Source organism: Opisthocomus hoazin, chromosome 7, assembly GCF_030867145.1.
Source record: "Opisthocomus hoazin isolate bOpiHoa1 chromosome 7, bOpiHoa1.hap1, whole genome shotgun sequence".
Classification (NCBI taxonomy): Eukaryota; Metazoa; Chordata; class Aves; order Opisthocomiformes; family Opisthocomidae; genus Opisthocomus; species Opisthocomus hoazin.
Window position 1 is genome coordinate 3,268,657 of NC_134420.1, and position 18,341 is coordinate 3,286,997.

Consider the following 18,341-nt stretch of genomic DNA (forward strand, 5'->3'; position numbering starts at 1 on the left):
ACACTAAACTTTCTGTGTGCTAAAACAGTCCACAGAATAAGGTGGTTATCTTGTGGCTATAGGGCTGGGTACAGACTGGTTACCTTAGATACCTGTTCTACGTGTGGAGTGTAACTTCCATTCTCCCTCTGACGTATGTTTGAATTATTCTGGTAACATTATTTTCTTGATGTTTAGACTGTGAAACAAGAGGACGTGGTAGAGTCGATGCAGCTGGATCTGGACCAGACAAACGAAGAGCTTGACAAATTGAATACAAGCCATTTAGAGGAAAGATCTCAACTTATTCAAGATCTCCAGAAACGCGAAAGAGAAATCGATAATCTTAAAGAAGCACTGGCAGAAAAAGACAGGGAGGTGTCTGTCCTGTCTCGCAATATGACAGAATATTCTGCACAGGTTATCGTCCTGAAGCGTCAAGTGCAATGCAAAGAGGAAGAAATACAAAGGATGGAAGAGGCTTTATCAAAGGCTGAAAGGGAAACTCGTTTACTGAAAGAAGTACAAACAGCTGATACCAGAGATGCCAGCCTGAAGATATCTGTCCTTTCTGAGCAAAGTAATACAATGAGACTGGAGCTAGAAAGAGTGAGAGTTGAGAATGAAGCTAAAACCAAAGAAAATGAGGAATTAATAAGACAAAGCAGTGAGACCAGCAGGACAATTAAGGAGCTGCGTTCTGAACTCAAAGCCAACAACGTCGCATACCATAACACACTTGCAGAGTGTGAGTCACAAATTACTTTGCTGAAAGAACAAATTAGTAAATCATCTGAAAAGCTACAAGAAACTAAGGATAAACAAAGAAAAGAAACTGAATATTTGAAATCTCAGCTGGAGGAAAACAATGCTCTAAAGGAAAAATGGGACAATTTGCTTAAAGAGAAAGAGACTAAAGCACAAACACTTGAAAATGAGTTAAAATCAATGAAAGATTCATACAACAAACTAGTTTTGGAAAATGCTGAAAAAGATGAAGAGTTGGCTGAGTTATCTAGGAAGCATGTAGAGCATACTGAACATCAGGAAACAATTACCAAAGAATTACAGGAGAAGCAAGAGTTCATTATTTCATTAGAGCAGAAGCTTGGGGTTTTGGAGCAGCAAAATGAAGAGACAAAACTTAAATTAACTGGAGATCTGAAAGCCAGAGAGACATGTTGCAAAGAACTTAATAACCAATTAAGTGAAATACATCAACAAATGAAGAGGATGGAAATAGAGACACGAGAGAAGGCTTCAGCTAATAAGCAATTGCAGGCAGATCTTGAAGGGAAAGATGAAAAATTGGCGGAGCAAATAAAAGCAAATGAATATCTGAGAAAAAGTATAGATATGTTGGAAAAAGAGAAGGAAGAGCTAATTAGTGAAAATGAGAATCTGTCCAAACTCTTGGATGTAAAAGAGTGTGAATTGTTAAAGAAAATCCAGGCTGTGGCAGAAATAGAGAAGAAGTTGTCTGTCAGCACTGCTGAGTACGAAAAAGCTCTTTCAATACTCAATTGTGATAAAAACACTCTGGCAAAAGAGATTGAACAACTTTCAGTACTTGCTGAGCAAAAAGAAAATTCAGTTGCAGAACAGCTGCAGGAGAAGACAAAGGAATGTAGTGTGCTGGCTGGACAGTTGTTTGAAAGCAAGGAACAGACACAACAGTTGCATGAACAAATGCAATCACTTCTCATTCAGCTGGAGGATGCTAGAGACAAAGAAACAAAGAAAGAAGAAATGTTAAATGAGAAGTTGTCTCAATGCAGTAGCCTAATCCAAGAGCTCAGCCATAGCAAGGAAAAGAATTTACTGCTGCAGGAACAAGTTCAAAGCATAACTTCGGATTTTGAAGCTGTGAACAGGTCTCTAGAAGAGAAGATCCTTCAATATGATTCATTACATAAGGCAATGGAGGAGACTAAGTTTTGTATTGTAGGGTTGCAGGATGAAATTAAAAATCTTCAAGATGAAAAAACAAAGTTATCTCAGCTGGTAGAGGAAAGAGACCTAACTGTAAAAAGTCAGGGTTCAGAACTTGAGAAGTTTCATAGGCAAGTTTCTGAAAAAATGGAAGAAAGTAGAGTGTTAAATAATCAGCTGGAGCTATTAAGCAAAGAAGTGGATGTGCTGAAGTGTGAAAAGGAGGACTTTTCAAGCTTATTGAGCGAGAAGTCACGTGAATGTGAATTTCTTCAGTCACAGTTGGTACAGCAACAGGCTGAAATTACTTCAGCAAGACAAGCAGCACATACAGCAGCTCTAGAAAATGACAAATTGAAAGCAGACATTGAAACAGTTAATGTTATGGTCACGAAAAAGTCAGACGAAGTAGCTGCTTTAACTTCACACTTGTCCCAACAGAGTCATAATATTTTAGCTCTGAAGGACCAAATAGATGGCCTCTTGATTGAAAAAGAAAACTTAAAATTTGTCTTTGAAGAAAAAGAAAGTCTCCTTTCTGAAAAGGAGTCTTTGATTCAGCAAATGAGAGAAAGTAAAATGGCGGGAGAAGGGCAATACATGCAAATTATTTCAGATCTGCAAAACCAAATACAAGCCCTAGGCTTTGAAACCAGCCAGCTTAGACATGCAATGCAGGAAAAAGAAAATGAATTGAAGAGGCAAGGCCATGAATTAAAGTTATTAAAAGATAAATCTGAAGAGTCTGATGTACTTAGGGTTCAACTGTCTGAGAATATGGAGGTTATTTCTGACCTTCAATGTCAGCTTAGAAATGTGACAGAAAGATCATCTCAGTTGACTGATTCAATTATACAGAAGGACGAATCTTTAAAACAGAAGTTAGATGAATACATCAGTTTAAAAGCACAGCTGTCTGAGGTACAGGAGTCTTCCGTTTTGCAGCAAAGACAGTTGGAGCTTTTAGCCTCTGAAGCAGACCAATTAAAAGTACTTGTTTCAGAAAAAGAATTAACCATCAACAATATTTCATTATCTAGTGACCGTTTAAAGACACAACTTCAAGAGAAGGAGAAAGAATGTGAGGTCTTAAAGAAACAGGTGGTAGAGCTGGAGGAAATGAAAGTGAATTTACAAAAAGAAACACAACAGCAGAAGAATGTAATAATTGAGATGGACCAGTCTTTATCAGAAAAGGAGTCATCTCTTATGGAAAATAAAAGTCTCCTCAAAACTCTGAAGGAGAAAGCAAGGAAAGATGAAGAGAAGACAAATCTCGTTTCTCAGCTCGAAAGTCAGGTCCACGAACTAACGCAAGAACTACAGAAATCTAAAGAACTAGTCCATGAGAGGGAGAATGCCTTTTTATCTCTTCAGGAGAAAATTGAAGCACAGTATGAACTAAGAACGGAGTTGAATGCAGCTCTTGGGAAAAAAGAAGAAGTTATTGCTGGACTGCTTAATTCTTTAAAGGAGAAAGATACCAGTATACAGTTGGCAGATAGCAACGTTAATGTTCTTTCTAGTGAGATTGAGGCTCTCAGAGAAAAATTAGAAAAAAGTGGTACAGCCATGAAAAACCTTACTAAGGAATTTCAGGAAAAGAACGAGAAGCTTGATATTAATCAGAAGAAAATTGATTCTTTGACAATTGAACTCGAGTCTGTTAAAAACGAACACCAAAAATCACTAGACCAAATAAGTACATGGCAAGAAGAACTACAGCAAAAAGAACAGGCTGCGGAGTCTCTGCGTGTGAAGTGCGCTGAACAGGCAGATAACATAGCATGTTTGAAGTTAGAATTGAACAGTGTAAATTTCAAATCATCTCAAGACTGCCATGACAATACGCTTTTAGTAGGTAGTCTGCAGTGCCAGGTGGAGTCTTTAGAGAAAGAAAAAAAACAGTTGCAAGAAGATGCTGATAAACTGATGGCTGAAAACGCGCAGCTTACTACATCTCAAGCTCATTTGCAAAAGAAATTGGAAGAGCTCCGAGAAATCAATGAAAAACTAGAAACCAGTGAGAATTATTCAAGAATGCAGATAGATGCTGTCAAACTGCAGATGAAGACTGAAAATGAGAAGTTACAGATGCAGGTTAGTGTGAAGGGTGAAGAACTTTCTAATTTAGAACTTAAATTTGAAACTCTAGAACAGAGTCTACTTGAGTCAGAAAACAAATGGGTGACAGAACTTGATAGGGCAACTTTACAAAATAGTAATCTTACTGAGCATTTGTGCGGTTTAGAAAGTGAAATGAAATCGAAGGATAGCAAAATCCAGTCTTTGCAGCAAGAGCTGGATCTTATAAAAGAGGAATTAACTCAAAGCTTATCTCCATTACTTAGTAGTAGGCTTTTGTGTAAAGAAAAGGCACAGGCTTCAGATTCTGAACTGCAGCTAACTGATAGTAAAGTTCAGTTGGAAAAACTCTCTGCTCTAATAACTGCTATTTTGAGCAAAGAAACAGAAGGAGAACAGTTGCAACTGATGCTTTTAGAAAAACAGAAAGAAATAGACACCATGAAAGAGGAATTAAAAAGTATGCAGTCAGTTGAGAAGCAGAAGGAGTTGCTACAGAATGATATTGAAAAGATGAAGGGCAAATACAAGTGTGAAATTGAATGTATGTCGAAAGAAATGGTCACAGTCAAGGAAGCATTATGTAAACAACAGTCTCTCTTGCAAGAAAGGGAAGTGTCTTTTGCAGAAGTAAATAAGCAGGTTGAAATTCTTCAGGAGAAGATAAATAAATCAGAAGAAGTAGCAAGAACCAGTCAAGAAAAGCTTCAAGTTGAAGGTAAAAAAGTAGCGAACCTCCTTGAAGAAATGGGAAAAAAAGATCAACTTATTGAAAACTTAACTTCCCAGATAAATCAGCAGAAGGATTTAATTTCTGGTCTACACCAGCAACTGAAAGAAAAGGACTGTTCTGTTACCCAAACCATGGAATCGTTGTCTAATGAAAGGCTGAATTTTTCTGAAGAGAGAAATTCATTAAATACTAAACTGCAAGACCTTGAAGCTGTTCATAACAGTTCTGTAGGAGAGCTAAACCGAGTATTGCAGGAACTTGAGGGTTGTAAGAAAGAACTGGAACACAGTCAGGTTATGTTAAGCAGTAGAGAAGCTGCATTTAAAGATTTAATGAATGAAAAAGAGGAGATGCAGTTTAATCTTGAGAAAATGGGCAAGGAGAAAGAGAATCTGAAAAAGAAACTTCAGGCAGCATTGATAATAAGAAGAGATCTAATGCAAAAAGTTGGAAAACTAGAGAAGAGTGGGCAGGAAGAAATAGAAAAAGAGCAAAAAAAAGCAGAGGAGTTATTGAAGAAAGTGAATGAGTTAACAGACAAGCTGAGACTAGCTGAAGTACAAAATAAAGATTTTGAGTCTCATCTTGGAACTTTGAAGCAACAACTTTTAGAAAAAGATGCCAAAATAAGCGATTTGACTGAAATTTTGTCTTCCAAAGCCTCTTATTTAGAGGAACTTCAGGACAATATTGCAAAACTAAATGAGGTCGTTGCTGAAAAACAAAATATATGTGAGCAGAATCTAAAATCTTTAGAGGAAAAGGACTGCATGCTTGCTCATATGCAGTCTATGCTTGATGAAAAAGCAAGTGCCTATGAAGAGGAACGTTCTCAGCTGCTCTCAGCTTTTGAGAAGGTGAAGTGTGAAGTTAAGCAGAAGGAAGAATTGTTGAAAAATTCCATTTCAGAAGAGCCTGGTTTAAGTGCTGGGGACAGGAAGAAGTGTCTGGACCCCAACAATGATGTTAATGTCACGAATCAATTAAAAAAAGAAAAAGAAGCCTTACAAAGGAAGCTTTTGGTCACAAAAGAAGATATGACAATTTTTGAGAAAGAAAGGGAAGAGCACACTAAGCTTGCAGCAGATTTTGATGAACAAAAAAATCACCTTGAGCAACTCAAACAAGAACATAAAGCACTCTGGGAAGTTCTTCAAATAAGATGTGAAGAAGTTGACCCTAATTGGTTGGAAGAGTGCCCTCTAAGGAAAGAGCTGGCTTCACCTAAGGCAGTGCTGGGAGAAGAAGTAGTTGACCTAAGGAATTTGGAATCGGACAAACCAAGAAGCAAGATTCAGGTTGCATCCTTAAAAGAGCCAGAAGACATGATCACTTCAATGGCAAGTAAAGACATTGAGTTAAAAGAACTAAGAAGTAATTATGCAAAACTTCAGGAGGAAACAGAAATGTTAAAGAAAGAGTTGAGAAAAATATCAGTTGAATTTGGTGATGAAAGAGAAGAAACGGTCAGCTTAAACTCTTTGGGACAGCAGGAGCAGTGTAAGGGCAGCTTGTTGGCGGACATAAAGCAGCTACAGAAAAAGCTGAAAGCATACAATGCTGAAGCTATAGACATGAAGGCAGTGCTTGAACATGTGAATAGTGAGAAAGTAGCACTTATTAAAAAAAGTGAAGAGGATTACAAGATGAGCCGGGAGAAACTGCAGAGATTGAGAGCTGAAGCTAAGAAGGATGTTGCAGAAAAGAGTGAGGAAATAGAGGCATTGCATTGTTCACTTATGGATTTCAAAGATAAACTTGATCTGGAAAAAGAATTATTAAAAGAAGCTATAAAGGAGGGCCAAGAAGAAGCCCACCGTTACAAAGCAGCATTTGAAGAAATGAAGAGTGATAAAGAGAAACTTGGCAGTTGTTTAGAAGAGTCCAAGTTGGAAGTAATTAATATGAAAAAGGAGGTAAAACTTGTCAGTGAAGAAAACAAAAAACTTTGGACAGAGCTGTGTGTGCTACGTGAGAAGGCCGAGATGAGTAGACCGGTGGGGTCATTCAAAGAGCTTAAGGAAGAAAATGATACCAAAAAAGAATTGGGAGAGTTTTGTTTGGAAATTAATTCCCTTCAAGGACAGTTGCAAGGTAAAGGCACCTGTTCTCAACTATCAGATACGGATTACTCCAGGAAAACTAAACTGAGAGAAGCAACAGAATGTCAAATCCAGAAACAAATGCACATAATTGAAGAGCCGCTGGCAAAAAGTGCAAATGTAAATGATGCTAAACCACAAGAGCAAAGAACTATAGCAGAAGAGAAGTCCAAAGAGCGCCTTCAAAGAAAATTGCAGGCAGCTTTAATATCACGTAAGGAAGCCCTGAGAGAAAACAAATGTCTAAAAGAACAGATTGATAAGCTGATGTTGGAAAGAGAAGAACTGGTGAACAAGACAGGTATGCTTGAACACTTGTTAGAGCTTGGTAGAGAAAAAGAGAGTTCAAGTACTGTTTCTCCATTGTCTGAAGAGGAGAGCCTTGTTTCGGAAAATGCTAGGCTGTTGACTGAAAATGAAAACCTCACCGCAGCATGTGAAAGTCTTAAATCCACCATGGAGACTATAGTTCAGGAAAAAGAGGCCTTTTCTTTCCAACTAAATACTTTAAAAGATTCTCAGACAGTTGAATTAACAGGGTGGAAGGCTAAACATAGTGAATTAAAGCAGGAGTATGAATCACTTCTTCGGGCTTATGAGAGTATTAGTAGTAAAATAGCAGATATGAGGCAAGTTATTGATCTCACTAGAAAAGAGAAGCAAGAGGCCATTCAAAGACTCAGGGAAGGACAGTCTGAGAAGGAGGCTCTTGAGAAACGTGTGCAAAAACTCATTGATGAAAATGAGATTATTAAGACCCAACTGAAACAACTTGGCGAATCCAAGAAGATGGAAGTTGACGAGTTAGAAAGTAAAGCAGAGAGGCAGATCCATGAGCAAGAGGCAAGGATGCAGGAACACCAGGATCGTCTTCATGAGCTCACTGACCAGAATCATCAGCTAATGGAGGAAAATGAGCAGCTGAAACAAACTTGTGAAAGTTTAAAGCAGGCTTCAGAGAAAATTCAGAATGAAAATGACATCCTTCATAATAACATCACTGTAACGAAAGCAGCTTTTGGAGAGCTCCAAGCTCAAATGGAAGTGTACCAAGATGATATGCGATCTAAAATCAGTGAAGCATCATATGAGAATGAATCATTGTTGAAGGACTTGAATGTGTTAAAGGATAAACTCTCTGAAAAAGAAAAAGATGTGCTTGTCCTAGAACAAGAAAGAAAATTAATTTCAGAAAAAGCGAAAGAAACTGAAAAATCTTTGGACCATAAAAATCATTATCTAACAAAGCTGGACATGGAATGTAAGAGTCTTACACAGAAAATTGTTAGTCTAAATGAAAAAGTTAAAATTTTAGAGGATGATAAATGTCTGTTACAGGAAGAATTAGAAAACGTACAAGAAAGTTCTTACAAAGTAAAGAACGAGAGAGAATTTCTGGAGACAGAATTGCTTAATCATGTTAAAAAAGTGGATCATCTTACTGACAAAATGAAATCAGCACAGGTACAGAATAACTTGCTGTTACAGCAACTGGAAGAATTAAAGACAGAAAAATGTAATGTCATTAAAGAAAAAGAACAGCAGCAATTACACCTTGCAAAAATGTTTGAAGAGAAGGTGAGAAGTGCTGAGAGGGAGAACAGCGGAAGTAAGAACAAAACAAAAGAACTCCAAGAACTCTTAAAGGAGAAACAGCAGGAGATCAAGCATTTGCAAAAAGATTCTATAAAGTTCCAGGAGCTGATCCTGGATTTGGAAAGATCTGTAAAACTGTCACAATCAAAAAGTGAAAAATTTGAAAAGGACTTAAGTAATACATCAGAAAAGCTTGCGAAGTCGGATGAAGAAATACGTCACCTCAAGGGAGAGCTTGCTTCACAGATGAACCTGTTGGATCAGTCAAAGAATGAAGTGGACAGGCTTACGTATGAGAATCTAAATTGGAGAAAAGAACTTAAGATAAAAGAAGACAAACTACAAATGCAAAAGAAAGAATATGAGAGAGAATTAGAATTTAATCTTCAACAATTAAAATCAGTTCACAAAAGAGAATTTTTGAACCTAGAGGAAAGACACGGTGCCCTTCAGAGAGAAAAAGATAGGGCGGTTAGTGAGATGCGTGGTTTGCGAGAAGAAGTTAGCATTAAGGACTCTCAAAACAAGAAACTTCAAGTGGATTTGAATGCAGCTTTGGCGCGATTAGCTGCTTTTACAAAGTGCGTGTCCTCTCTTCAGGGTGACCGAGACAGGGTAATCACCGAAATGAAAACCTGGGAAGCGCAGTTCAAAGAGGCCATCCAAAATAAAGAGAAGCAGATAGAAGACAGCAATAAAAGAATAATGTCTTTACAAGACGAATTGAAAGACAAAGTGACTCAGATTCAAGAGCTGAATATCAGATATTCTGTGGTAGAGGAAACAAAGGATGAACTGTACTTGAGGCAAACATCTGTTGATACACAATGCAGTGAAGAGCTCTGCAGAATAAAGGAAGAAAATACATTATTTTTTAACAGGCAGCAAGAATTGGAGAGTGTTCTTCAGTCAAAAGAAGAAGCTTTGCAAGCACTCCTTAAAGAAAATAATTCTCTTAATCATCTCATAGAGAATAGTAAAAGTGCAGGAAGAGAGATAAAAGCTCTGGAAAGTAATTTTACAAGACGGGAGCAAGAATTGCAACAGCTTCTAGCTGAGAAGGAAAAAAGGAATGCCGAATTGCAAAAGCAGATTACTACTTCTGAGCAAATGAAGATCATGCTCAATAATAAAGACAAAGAAATTTCCTCACTCATTTCTTCAAAAGGTGATGAAATTTCTGACTATCTGTTTCAGATACAGACTCAACATAGAAAACAAATCCAAGAGTATGAACTTCAGTTGAGGTCTTTGCAGACAGAGAGACAGCAATGTGAGGAGTCCCGTCAGAGGATGGAAAATGAATTGAGAAATCTACAGGTGAAGGCAGACAAAGCAGGTCAGGATAAGGCTGCAATTGCCAGCGAAATAGATGCCCTTAAAAAATCAATGTCATCTCTTCAGAATGATCGGGATGATCTTTTTTCTAAATACAAAGAGCTGGAACATCTTCACCAAGATATCTTAAATCAGCGGGACAGTCTTCTAGTTGGCAACGCAAGTGAGAATAATGCTTTGAAAGAAGAATTAAGGATACTTCTCAATCAAATAGATGACCTTCACTCTGAAAATGCAATGCTAAGTGCACAGCTGATAAAGTACAGGGAAGATCTTAACCAAGTTTTATCTCTGAAAGACCATCAGCTGAAAGATTTACTGAAGCAGAAATTGGTTTGTATTAAAAGCCTTGAACAAGAAAAATATGATCTTCAAAGACAAATAAAAGAAATGCAACTTTCTGTTGAACTGGAAAGGGATACTGCTGCATCTTTGGAACGTGAAAATAAAAAATTACTGTCTAAAGTAAATGATTTAGAGCCTTTAATTGCATCATTAAACAAAGAGAAACTTGTTTCTGAATCTGGAGAGAAACTGCTAACTAGTGACAGTGCTCAGAAAAAAGAACGTGTATCAAATGGACAGTATAGAGAAAATCTTCAGAAGAAGATTCAAAAACTCCAGAAATCGAGAGGCAGAAGTGTAGATGAGGACTACAGCAAGAGTCTTTTGACACTCGAGCATGGAGATGAACCTGATACTTTTGCAGAGAAAATGTTATTAGAAGTTCGATCTCAAAACAGTGAGCTGAGGTCCCAAAATGAGGCCTTTGGGAAAGCAATGACTGCCCTGCAAAATGACAGAGATAGGATAACAGAGGACTTAAAGGTGCTTCAGAGCAAATATACATCTGAACTCAAGACTGAGAAAAAGAGAGGAGATGAACTGGAAGCTGAATTGGATGGCTTTAAATTACATCTTATCAGTATGCTCAAAGAAAGTTCTCTTCTGAATTGGGTTGTTTTTAATGCTGCAGATAAGGTTACACTTGATCAGATTGCTGATGAAATTGAAAATCTCTGTAGGACGTTAGTCAGTCGTGAGGTGGAGATTAGCAGGCTCTCATCTGAGTGTGGGAATTACGTTCAGCAGATTGAAGCATTTTCCAAGGCTATGGCCAGTCTTCAGGATGACCGAGACAAACTGCTGCAGGAGCTCAGCAATCAGAAGGTAACTTCTGAAACAAACCAGGGCGCGGCTTCATTTACCATTGGTTGCAAGAGCATCAATGAGATAAATTCTGTTAAAGGTAATTTGGGTATGCCTCGGATAGGGAAAGATTGGTAAGTTTGAATTAGCTATATCACTTTGTAATTTTTCTTTTTTTTGTAATGCAGAGAGTGCTTACATGCATTATGGATTCTGAAGTTTAACTTTGTAAATTATGTGAGTTCTTACAATTTTGATAGTTTAGGTGATTATCCTGTTAAACAGGAGCAAATGGGGAGAAAACATTGTTCTGTAATTAGAATTCTAGCACTAATAAAACTTCAATCGCATAGTTTTCATTCCAGTTCACTAATCATGCTTATTGAACATAGGCTAAAGAAGGAAGCAGCCTTGCAGCTGTTGAAATAGCAAAGCTGAAGACCAAAGTTGATGATTTGGAGAAGACATTGCATCAGACAAAGGCCTTCCAAGCAGAAACTGAGAGAGAGATTGCAGCATACCAGGATGAGCTTGCTGGATTAAGGTATAATGTTAAAATTAACAAATAATACATGTGGCTCTTGTTTAGAATTCTTCAGTGACTACACAGCTTGACATAGAGCTGACACAAACCCAAAATTATGTATCATTTAGAAGGACGTAGGGTAAGAATATTTCTGTAATGTGTGAAATCCACGGAGTTGTCTTTGTTTGTGGTTATCCTTGTGTCTTTACGTAACGGTCTCTTTGTTTGCGTAAAGTTTCAAGCAGTCTTAATTGAATGTTTTCTGTTCTGTTGTTGACTTGGATATATGGTACTACAGTTTAAGAATCTTATTTCAGTGCTTGGTATCATATTCTCTTCTTAGAGCAAGATATGGGTGAACATTTCCCCCTGCCCCCAGTGTCTTTTTTCAAAGGTGTCTGAGGTGTTGCATATTTTGCCCAACTGCGTATTGAAAATTCAATTCATTTTACATTCGAGCATTATTTTTGTAGATTGATGAGTCCACTTCAGCACTGTTCACATCTTGCATCATCTGTGACAAATGGATAATGCGACACCTTGGGCCTAATTCTGCGAGTGCCTCATGAGATCTGCTTCAGAGAAGGCAGTGAGCGTTTTGAAGTGGCATTCAGTGGAGGCAGATCAAGATTTGGTCACATTAGGCTGCTGTTCTCCTTCAAGCTTTTAAACTTGTACAGATGATTGAAATGCGAAAGCATATCACGATCAGTTCAGTGATGATAATCTTGTTTGAATTTGAGGCCAGTGGGCAGTATCCTGGTGCCTTCCTGCATTTTATTGTCCGTAGTGCAAATTTCTGGATCTCCAATTAAAGTCTGTGTCGGATAATACCTGTTTTATGCTAGAAGCTCTTGGGAGAGGGGGTGTAGATCAAAAGGCCAGCCGCACATTGGTTTTTGCAAATGTGAGCAAGTTAGCATGAAATATTCAAACCTCATTCTAACCTGCAGACTTCACCAGTGAACAGCATGAATAGCCTTTTTCCATGGTTTCACAGACTTTAAAAACATACGTTAAATTGAATTCAAAAGGATTTAAATTACTTTTACGCCCTTTATGGCATTCCCTGTCTATGCCAGCGGTTTCTGGAGATGTGGCATGTTTGTTTACTTTGGTCTTCTGAGACTGGGGTATTCTTTTTCAAACCTGTGTACTTACAATAGGGTAGACTGGGTATCTTGAGCAGCGCTCCGTGCAACTGCGACCTGGAGTTGCACAACCTTATTCTTTAGGTAGCTGAAGTATTTATTGCGTTAAGAGATGTTAATATATTTACAGCCAATTAATTTCTCTCATCTCCAAGCCAAAATAGTAACTGTGATATTAGCACTTTCCAGGCCTTATTTTCTGATTTATATTTTTTTTAGCAGATGTCTTTAAACTGAAGTAGGTATTGGGAACGTTTATATATTGCTCCATATTTGCATATAACTGTTCAAGAAGATCATTATTTATTTCAGAAATACCAGTGAGTACAGCTTTATCCTTTTCCTGGAGTTGTATGTAGTGTATCATCGTTTAACATCTGGTCTAATATTTTATGTTCAGAATGGAAAAAAACCTCCTCCTCTCGGAGTCCCAGGCACTGCGAAATCAGTGTCAAATCACAGTTGCTGAGAAAGACCGACAGATTGCAGAACTACAGAAGATGCAACAAGACATGATTGTGAAGAAATCTGTCTCCGCTGGAAGCAGTTACGCAGACAAGGTAAACAAATGAAATGTAGCAGGAGGCACGAATCTGATTTCATCAGTCTATTGCATTAAATTTGCAGCCTCCTTCCCAAAGGAGAACTATCCAGCATATGATAGCGAAGCATGGAAGGCTGATGAGTGCATTACCTGTATGTCAGTGTTGCCTGGGGTCAAATCAGCAAGTTAGAACTGTTCCAAGCAAATGAGTTGCAATTGTTAAAACAACTTTTTCATGGAGTCTGATACATTGATCAACTTCTTTTAAACAAAGAAAAATAGTGAGTTTCTCATATGTTGATAGAATAACAGCGAAAACTTGCTGGTATGGGGTATTTTAGTGGATAAAAACATGGAAAGTACCTTCATAAAGAAATGAAATGGTTGTGAAGCAAAAGGTGAAGGTCATGATCCAATAATGGTTACTGATTCTTAGTCAAAAAGAGGTAACGATTTGCCATGGTTGCATTGTGAGGTAATGGTATTTGCCTGTGGCTGAGTTGCTAATTTTAGTAGATTACATAAGTAATTTTATAAATTACTAATTTAGGCTGGCTAAATCCAGAATATGAAGAATTTAAAAGAATAATTAAAAAAAAAAAAAGGTTTAAACATGGTTCAACGGCAGACCTGGTACTGATAAATAAAGACATGTACCAGAAGGGGATAAAAACTAGTGCAATTTACAGGTTTCTCAGTTAATTCTTTCAAATTGAGAAGAGGATAGGGAACTCTCAGGCGACTGAAGGAGGAATTCTTCTCATGTGGTAGCTGAGATGAAACATGTTATGTCCGTAAGTGGGAATATAATTCTGGCTTCTTGTGCCAATTTCATATCTGTCACGAGTCTCTTACTATTCACACTATTGTAACACCAGGGCCGTTGGTTGTTTCTGTAACTCACTTGTTCAGAGGGGAATAGGATACTGAACGGTTACTTGTAGGATGCCAACAGTGTATTTATTGTCACCGAGTCCTTGCATGCTGATTGACTTAATCACCTGCCAGACAGCCTGTTCTACAGCTGTGTTGTACCTATTTCTTTGTCTCTCAATAGGTAGTGTTAAGTTGGATCTGTCTCCTTCAGTTCAATGATTATTATACAAAGTATAGAACCATCATCATTTTTTTAAAACAGGAACTTTCTTTTAAATCCAGTTTTGGAATTGGCTAGCTGATGCCAATGTTATTGGGGGAACAGATAGACAAACAAGATGACTTGCATATATTGTATTTTTAGAAACCCAGTCTAAATCAAATAAGCTATTTGGATGTTGAAGAAATAGTAGGAAAAGTGGCACAGAAAATGTAATTCTTGAGTGTGAGTAATTTGTAGTGCGCTTCACCTCAGCTTCACAGAAGTATTGCACTGCAATACCAAAACAAGTTTCAAAGGAGGTAGGTGGAAAGCGTGGTATAGAGAAACTTCTAAGAAGAAAATTCAGAAAAGATTTGGATCGTTTAGAAAGAAATAAATGAGAGGGAAAAAACCCGACCTAATAGTACTGTGGGATGTAAGTGAAATGAGAATCTACGCTCTCACTTGTGAGAAGTCTCCGGCATAGGGGACATTCAGTGACAAATACAAAACTGGTAACAGGATGTGCTCTTTCAGGTAATGCAAACATTTTTTTCGGATGTTTTGTAGTTTCCTCTTGTGAAGAGGAAATGATGATGTAGTCCATATGTATGTTATTTAGAGTTGTGTATTATTTAGAGAACTCCTGTAGCATTTACCCTGAGTGTGCTAATACTTTGTAAGGCTTTAGAAACTGCCTACCTCGCTGGAAGTGCAGATACGCCGGAGGAAATCAAACGTGTCTTAGCTGAGAAGAATCAGCTTCAAGATGACCTGCAGCGCTGTCTTCAGGAGATACACCAGAAGGATCTGCACTTTCAGCAGATTAATTCAAAGGTAACTTAGAACAACAGCTGAGATCCTCAGTAGCTCATGTGAGTCTGAGCTGGTATCAACACAGAAATATTGCTAAATTGGTGGTGTCTGGTGTATTTGAAAGCTAGAGTGCTTTAAAACTTCTATTCTTCAAAACACCCCTCTTGGCTCAGACTGGAAATTGCAAACTAAATGTCACTATTATCTTTCTGTCAGGTTTTCCTGACTTGTTATTTGACAGAGAGGGGTTTATTTGAGTTTGCATTCTGAGGAGATTGATGGGGCTGCTGCGCTTCTGCTCAAAGTATATTTTGTGAGAGACAGATGTCTGTCTTAGCTAAGATCTGGTTCCAGCTATCTTGTACCAAATTTTAAATAACCTCAATAACGTTTCCTTACAATTTCTTGATGAACCCTCTCGTGGCTGTTAAGACAGTAAGTTTGTGTGTGTCTGCATGGACGTGTGTGTTCGTGTTCAGTTTTGTTGGCAAAAGTTTGTAAATGTCCTTGGAGATTCCCCTAACATTTATCTCTCTGTGTGGGGCCTGGTGTTGGAAGCAGGTTAGGTTTGTGTTCCTTTTCATCTGTCATTGTGTCTCTTTTCACTCCTTCACCCAAACGTTTTATAAACCTAGTAACAGTTTGAAGCAAACTTCAAAACAGAGGTAGAAATCTCAGGCTCCTACAAGTGAAGAAGAGTGTTTCTGTAACGGGTGGAGACCCAAATTACGGTCTGTTTTTTGAAAAGGTGAAAACCCAACTGCTGAGCATTCCTGGGCTGCCTGGTCAACGTGTTTATACTGTCTGGCTTGTTTGGCTACGCAGCAGCTATGTACACTGACTTCTGCCAGGTGGTGATATCGTAGCAGCCACGGGGAGGAAGGTATGGGGGTTTAAAATCCAGAGTTTCTGGTTTGGGCACGTTGATGACAGAGGAAATCAATCCTCGGACTTCCTTATTTCCACTGCTCAGAGAACAGCGAGGTAAATCTTACCCAGCTGTGAGCTTGCCAAAATGTTGATACACAGTTTGGAGACTAGTACTCAGTTGATTTCAACAGCAGGTCTCAAATCTGTAGTAATTTCCTGGAGGAGATACTTCCTAATTTTTATTGATTTTAATGTTAATTTCCTTCAGGTTGTGCAGTCAGCAGAAGAGAATGCTGTCTTGTCTGCCCAGTTGAAGAGTCTTTCGCAGACTCTAAGGGATAACCAGCTTCGTTACACTGACTTGCAAAATTGTTATTTACGACTGGAGAGGGAATATCAGACCGTGCAAGTGACATCCTTCCAAGGCGCTGTTCAGGTAAACAGATCTATGGAAATGTTTTTGTGGGGGTTTTTTTTTGGTGCTTCTGTGCTTCAGCTTTTCTGCTTTTCGTGCTAAAAATGAAGTAAATGCTTTTTATTGTGCTGATTCAATACTTCAATCAGCAGTTCAGCATTTCAGTACGTTTTGCCAGCCCCTCATACACATCTGTAAGCTTACTCCTTTGTGATCTCTCAACTTCTAAAAAGTTTTCCTGTACTGTCTTGGCTATTCAGTAACAATCAATTGTTACCAATTAATACCCTAAAATATCATATGGATACATACATAAAACAACCCTTACTCTTCTGTAAACAGAAGTAAAGTCAGACAAGGAGAACTGTAAAGTAAAAAATAAACAAATAGCTGCATTACTGACGAAACTGTGGTCAGTGATCAATGACGACGTGGCTGTGTAGATGCTTTGCTCCCCCTTCAGAGATCGCTGCGTTACGCAGTGTACACGTGTCCTTCAAGTCCTGCAGCACACACAGGCAGGATTCCTCACAAACTTTCCGTTAGAAAACAGGTTTGGAAAATTGCAGCTCTGGAAATGAGAAGATTTAATGGTATAAAGATTGGTTTACTCCACTGCTTTGTGGTGCTTGTGGCTTCTTTAGTCGAAATAAAGATTTTTATCAACTCGAAAGATGGTGACTGGCATTTTTTGCCCTTTAATATTTTCTAGGATGAAACTAGAGCAGAAGTTCCCCCTGGAGCTCCACAGGAAAGATCTGCAGTTATTGTTGAAATAGACAACACGGAGCTAAATGAACTAAGAAAAAGGTCAGGACTGCAAGCACGTATTAGCAATATTGTTTTCCTAACAGCTGTGTTGTAAGTGCAAAAGCAATGCTTTTCTATCCCCCTAAGGTGTTTGGGGGCAAACGGAAAGCCGTGGCTATAGATTGGATTAAATGAATCCTAGTCATATTCTCGAACTGTTATCATCTGGTAATATTTCTGGTTTGTTTTTGTAAAGATACATACTTACTGGTGACTTTATTTCAAGATCTAGTCTAAAGCATCTCATTCTAATGAAGCGTTGATCACTAAAAAGAACATTCCTTAACAAAAAAGAACACAGAAGTAATTCTTGAAGTATGTAGAGTACTGATTCGGATTTCCTTTTGTCATAGGCTTGCAGAGACTGAGCAACAGCACGACTCGGTGCAGCAGGCGCTCTCGCAGCTGACAGAAACACTGGCGGAAGAGAGGAGGAGGAGAGAAGCTGCGGAAGAGGCTCTTGGACTCTCTGAGGAGCGAAGTCCCAGGTAAATTACTGCTGTCTGTAAAACGTGGTTTTTTCTATTGAAAGAAAAGTGTCTGTAAAAGGTATTTCTTTTCTTACACTTTTGAAGTATGTGACAGATTGCTGCAATAAACTCTTACGTGGGTATGAAATAACTTGCATGTTCAGAGAGCCAGAGCCATCCTGGATGAATTCATGGTGATGTTTTCATTTACACTCTGCCTGGAGTAAATGCAGCACGTACTACAGAACTGGAAAGAGGAGTGTCAGAGTTTTTGTCTTTTATTTTTAGTGAGATTAGTGATAGGTTTTTCCTGTGGGTGTCAGATTTCTGAGCAAGTAATAGAAGAAATAGAACAACAAATAATAGAACCTGTTTGTGAGTACACAGTACTTGGAGCAATGCAAATGCATGTGTAACTGTGCTATAAAGTGAAGTCTAACTCTGTGGATCAAGAAAATGTTACAGGCTTTGGGATTATTTTTTTTTAACTTAATTTCTTTCTTCAGATTTTGGACTCAATAGTGGTATTTCTCTTTTTCCAAGTTAGAAAAAAAAATCACATAGAACAGCTTTAGTGCAGCCACTGTTTAGATTTAAAATACCATTGTCCATCTGCCTACATAAAGTGTCCATCACTGCCATCATCTGAAAACCACCATTCAGTCAGCTAGCGATGGTGGGGCTTATTCTGAATAAATGAAACACCCTGAGAGTAGATTGCAAATAGAGACTGAAAAGGACCTGGCA

General features: G+C 38.2%; 1 protein-coding gene across 2 annotated transcripts in view; it reads left to right on the top strand.

Annotated features, from left to right (window-relative positions):
- The window catches only part of LOC104337100 (uncharacterized), a 44,214-nt gene that overhangs the window by 23,359 nt on the left and 2,514 nt on the right, over positions 1 to 18,341 (top strand). For both annotated transcript variants that reach the window (XM_075427598.1, XM_075427599.1), the window contains exons 21-27: positions 178 to 10,935; positions 11,307 to 11,458; positions 12,992 to 13,151; positions 14,898 to 15,050; positions 16,168 to 16,335; positions 17,027 to 17,124; positions 17,478 to 17,612. In XM_075427598.1, the coding sequence (XP_075283713.1) occupies positions 178 to 10,935; positions 11,307 to 11,458; positions 12,992 to 13,151; positions 14,898 to 15,050; positions 16,168 to 16,335; positions 17,027 to 17,124; positions 17,478 to 17,612 (11,624 nt within the window). The remainder of the gene's footprint in view (positions 1 to 177; positions 10,936 to 11,306; positions 11,459 to 12,991; positions 13,152 to 14,897; positions 15,051 to 16,167; positions 16,336 to 17,026; positions 17,125 to 17,477; positions 17,613 to 18,341) is intronic.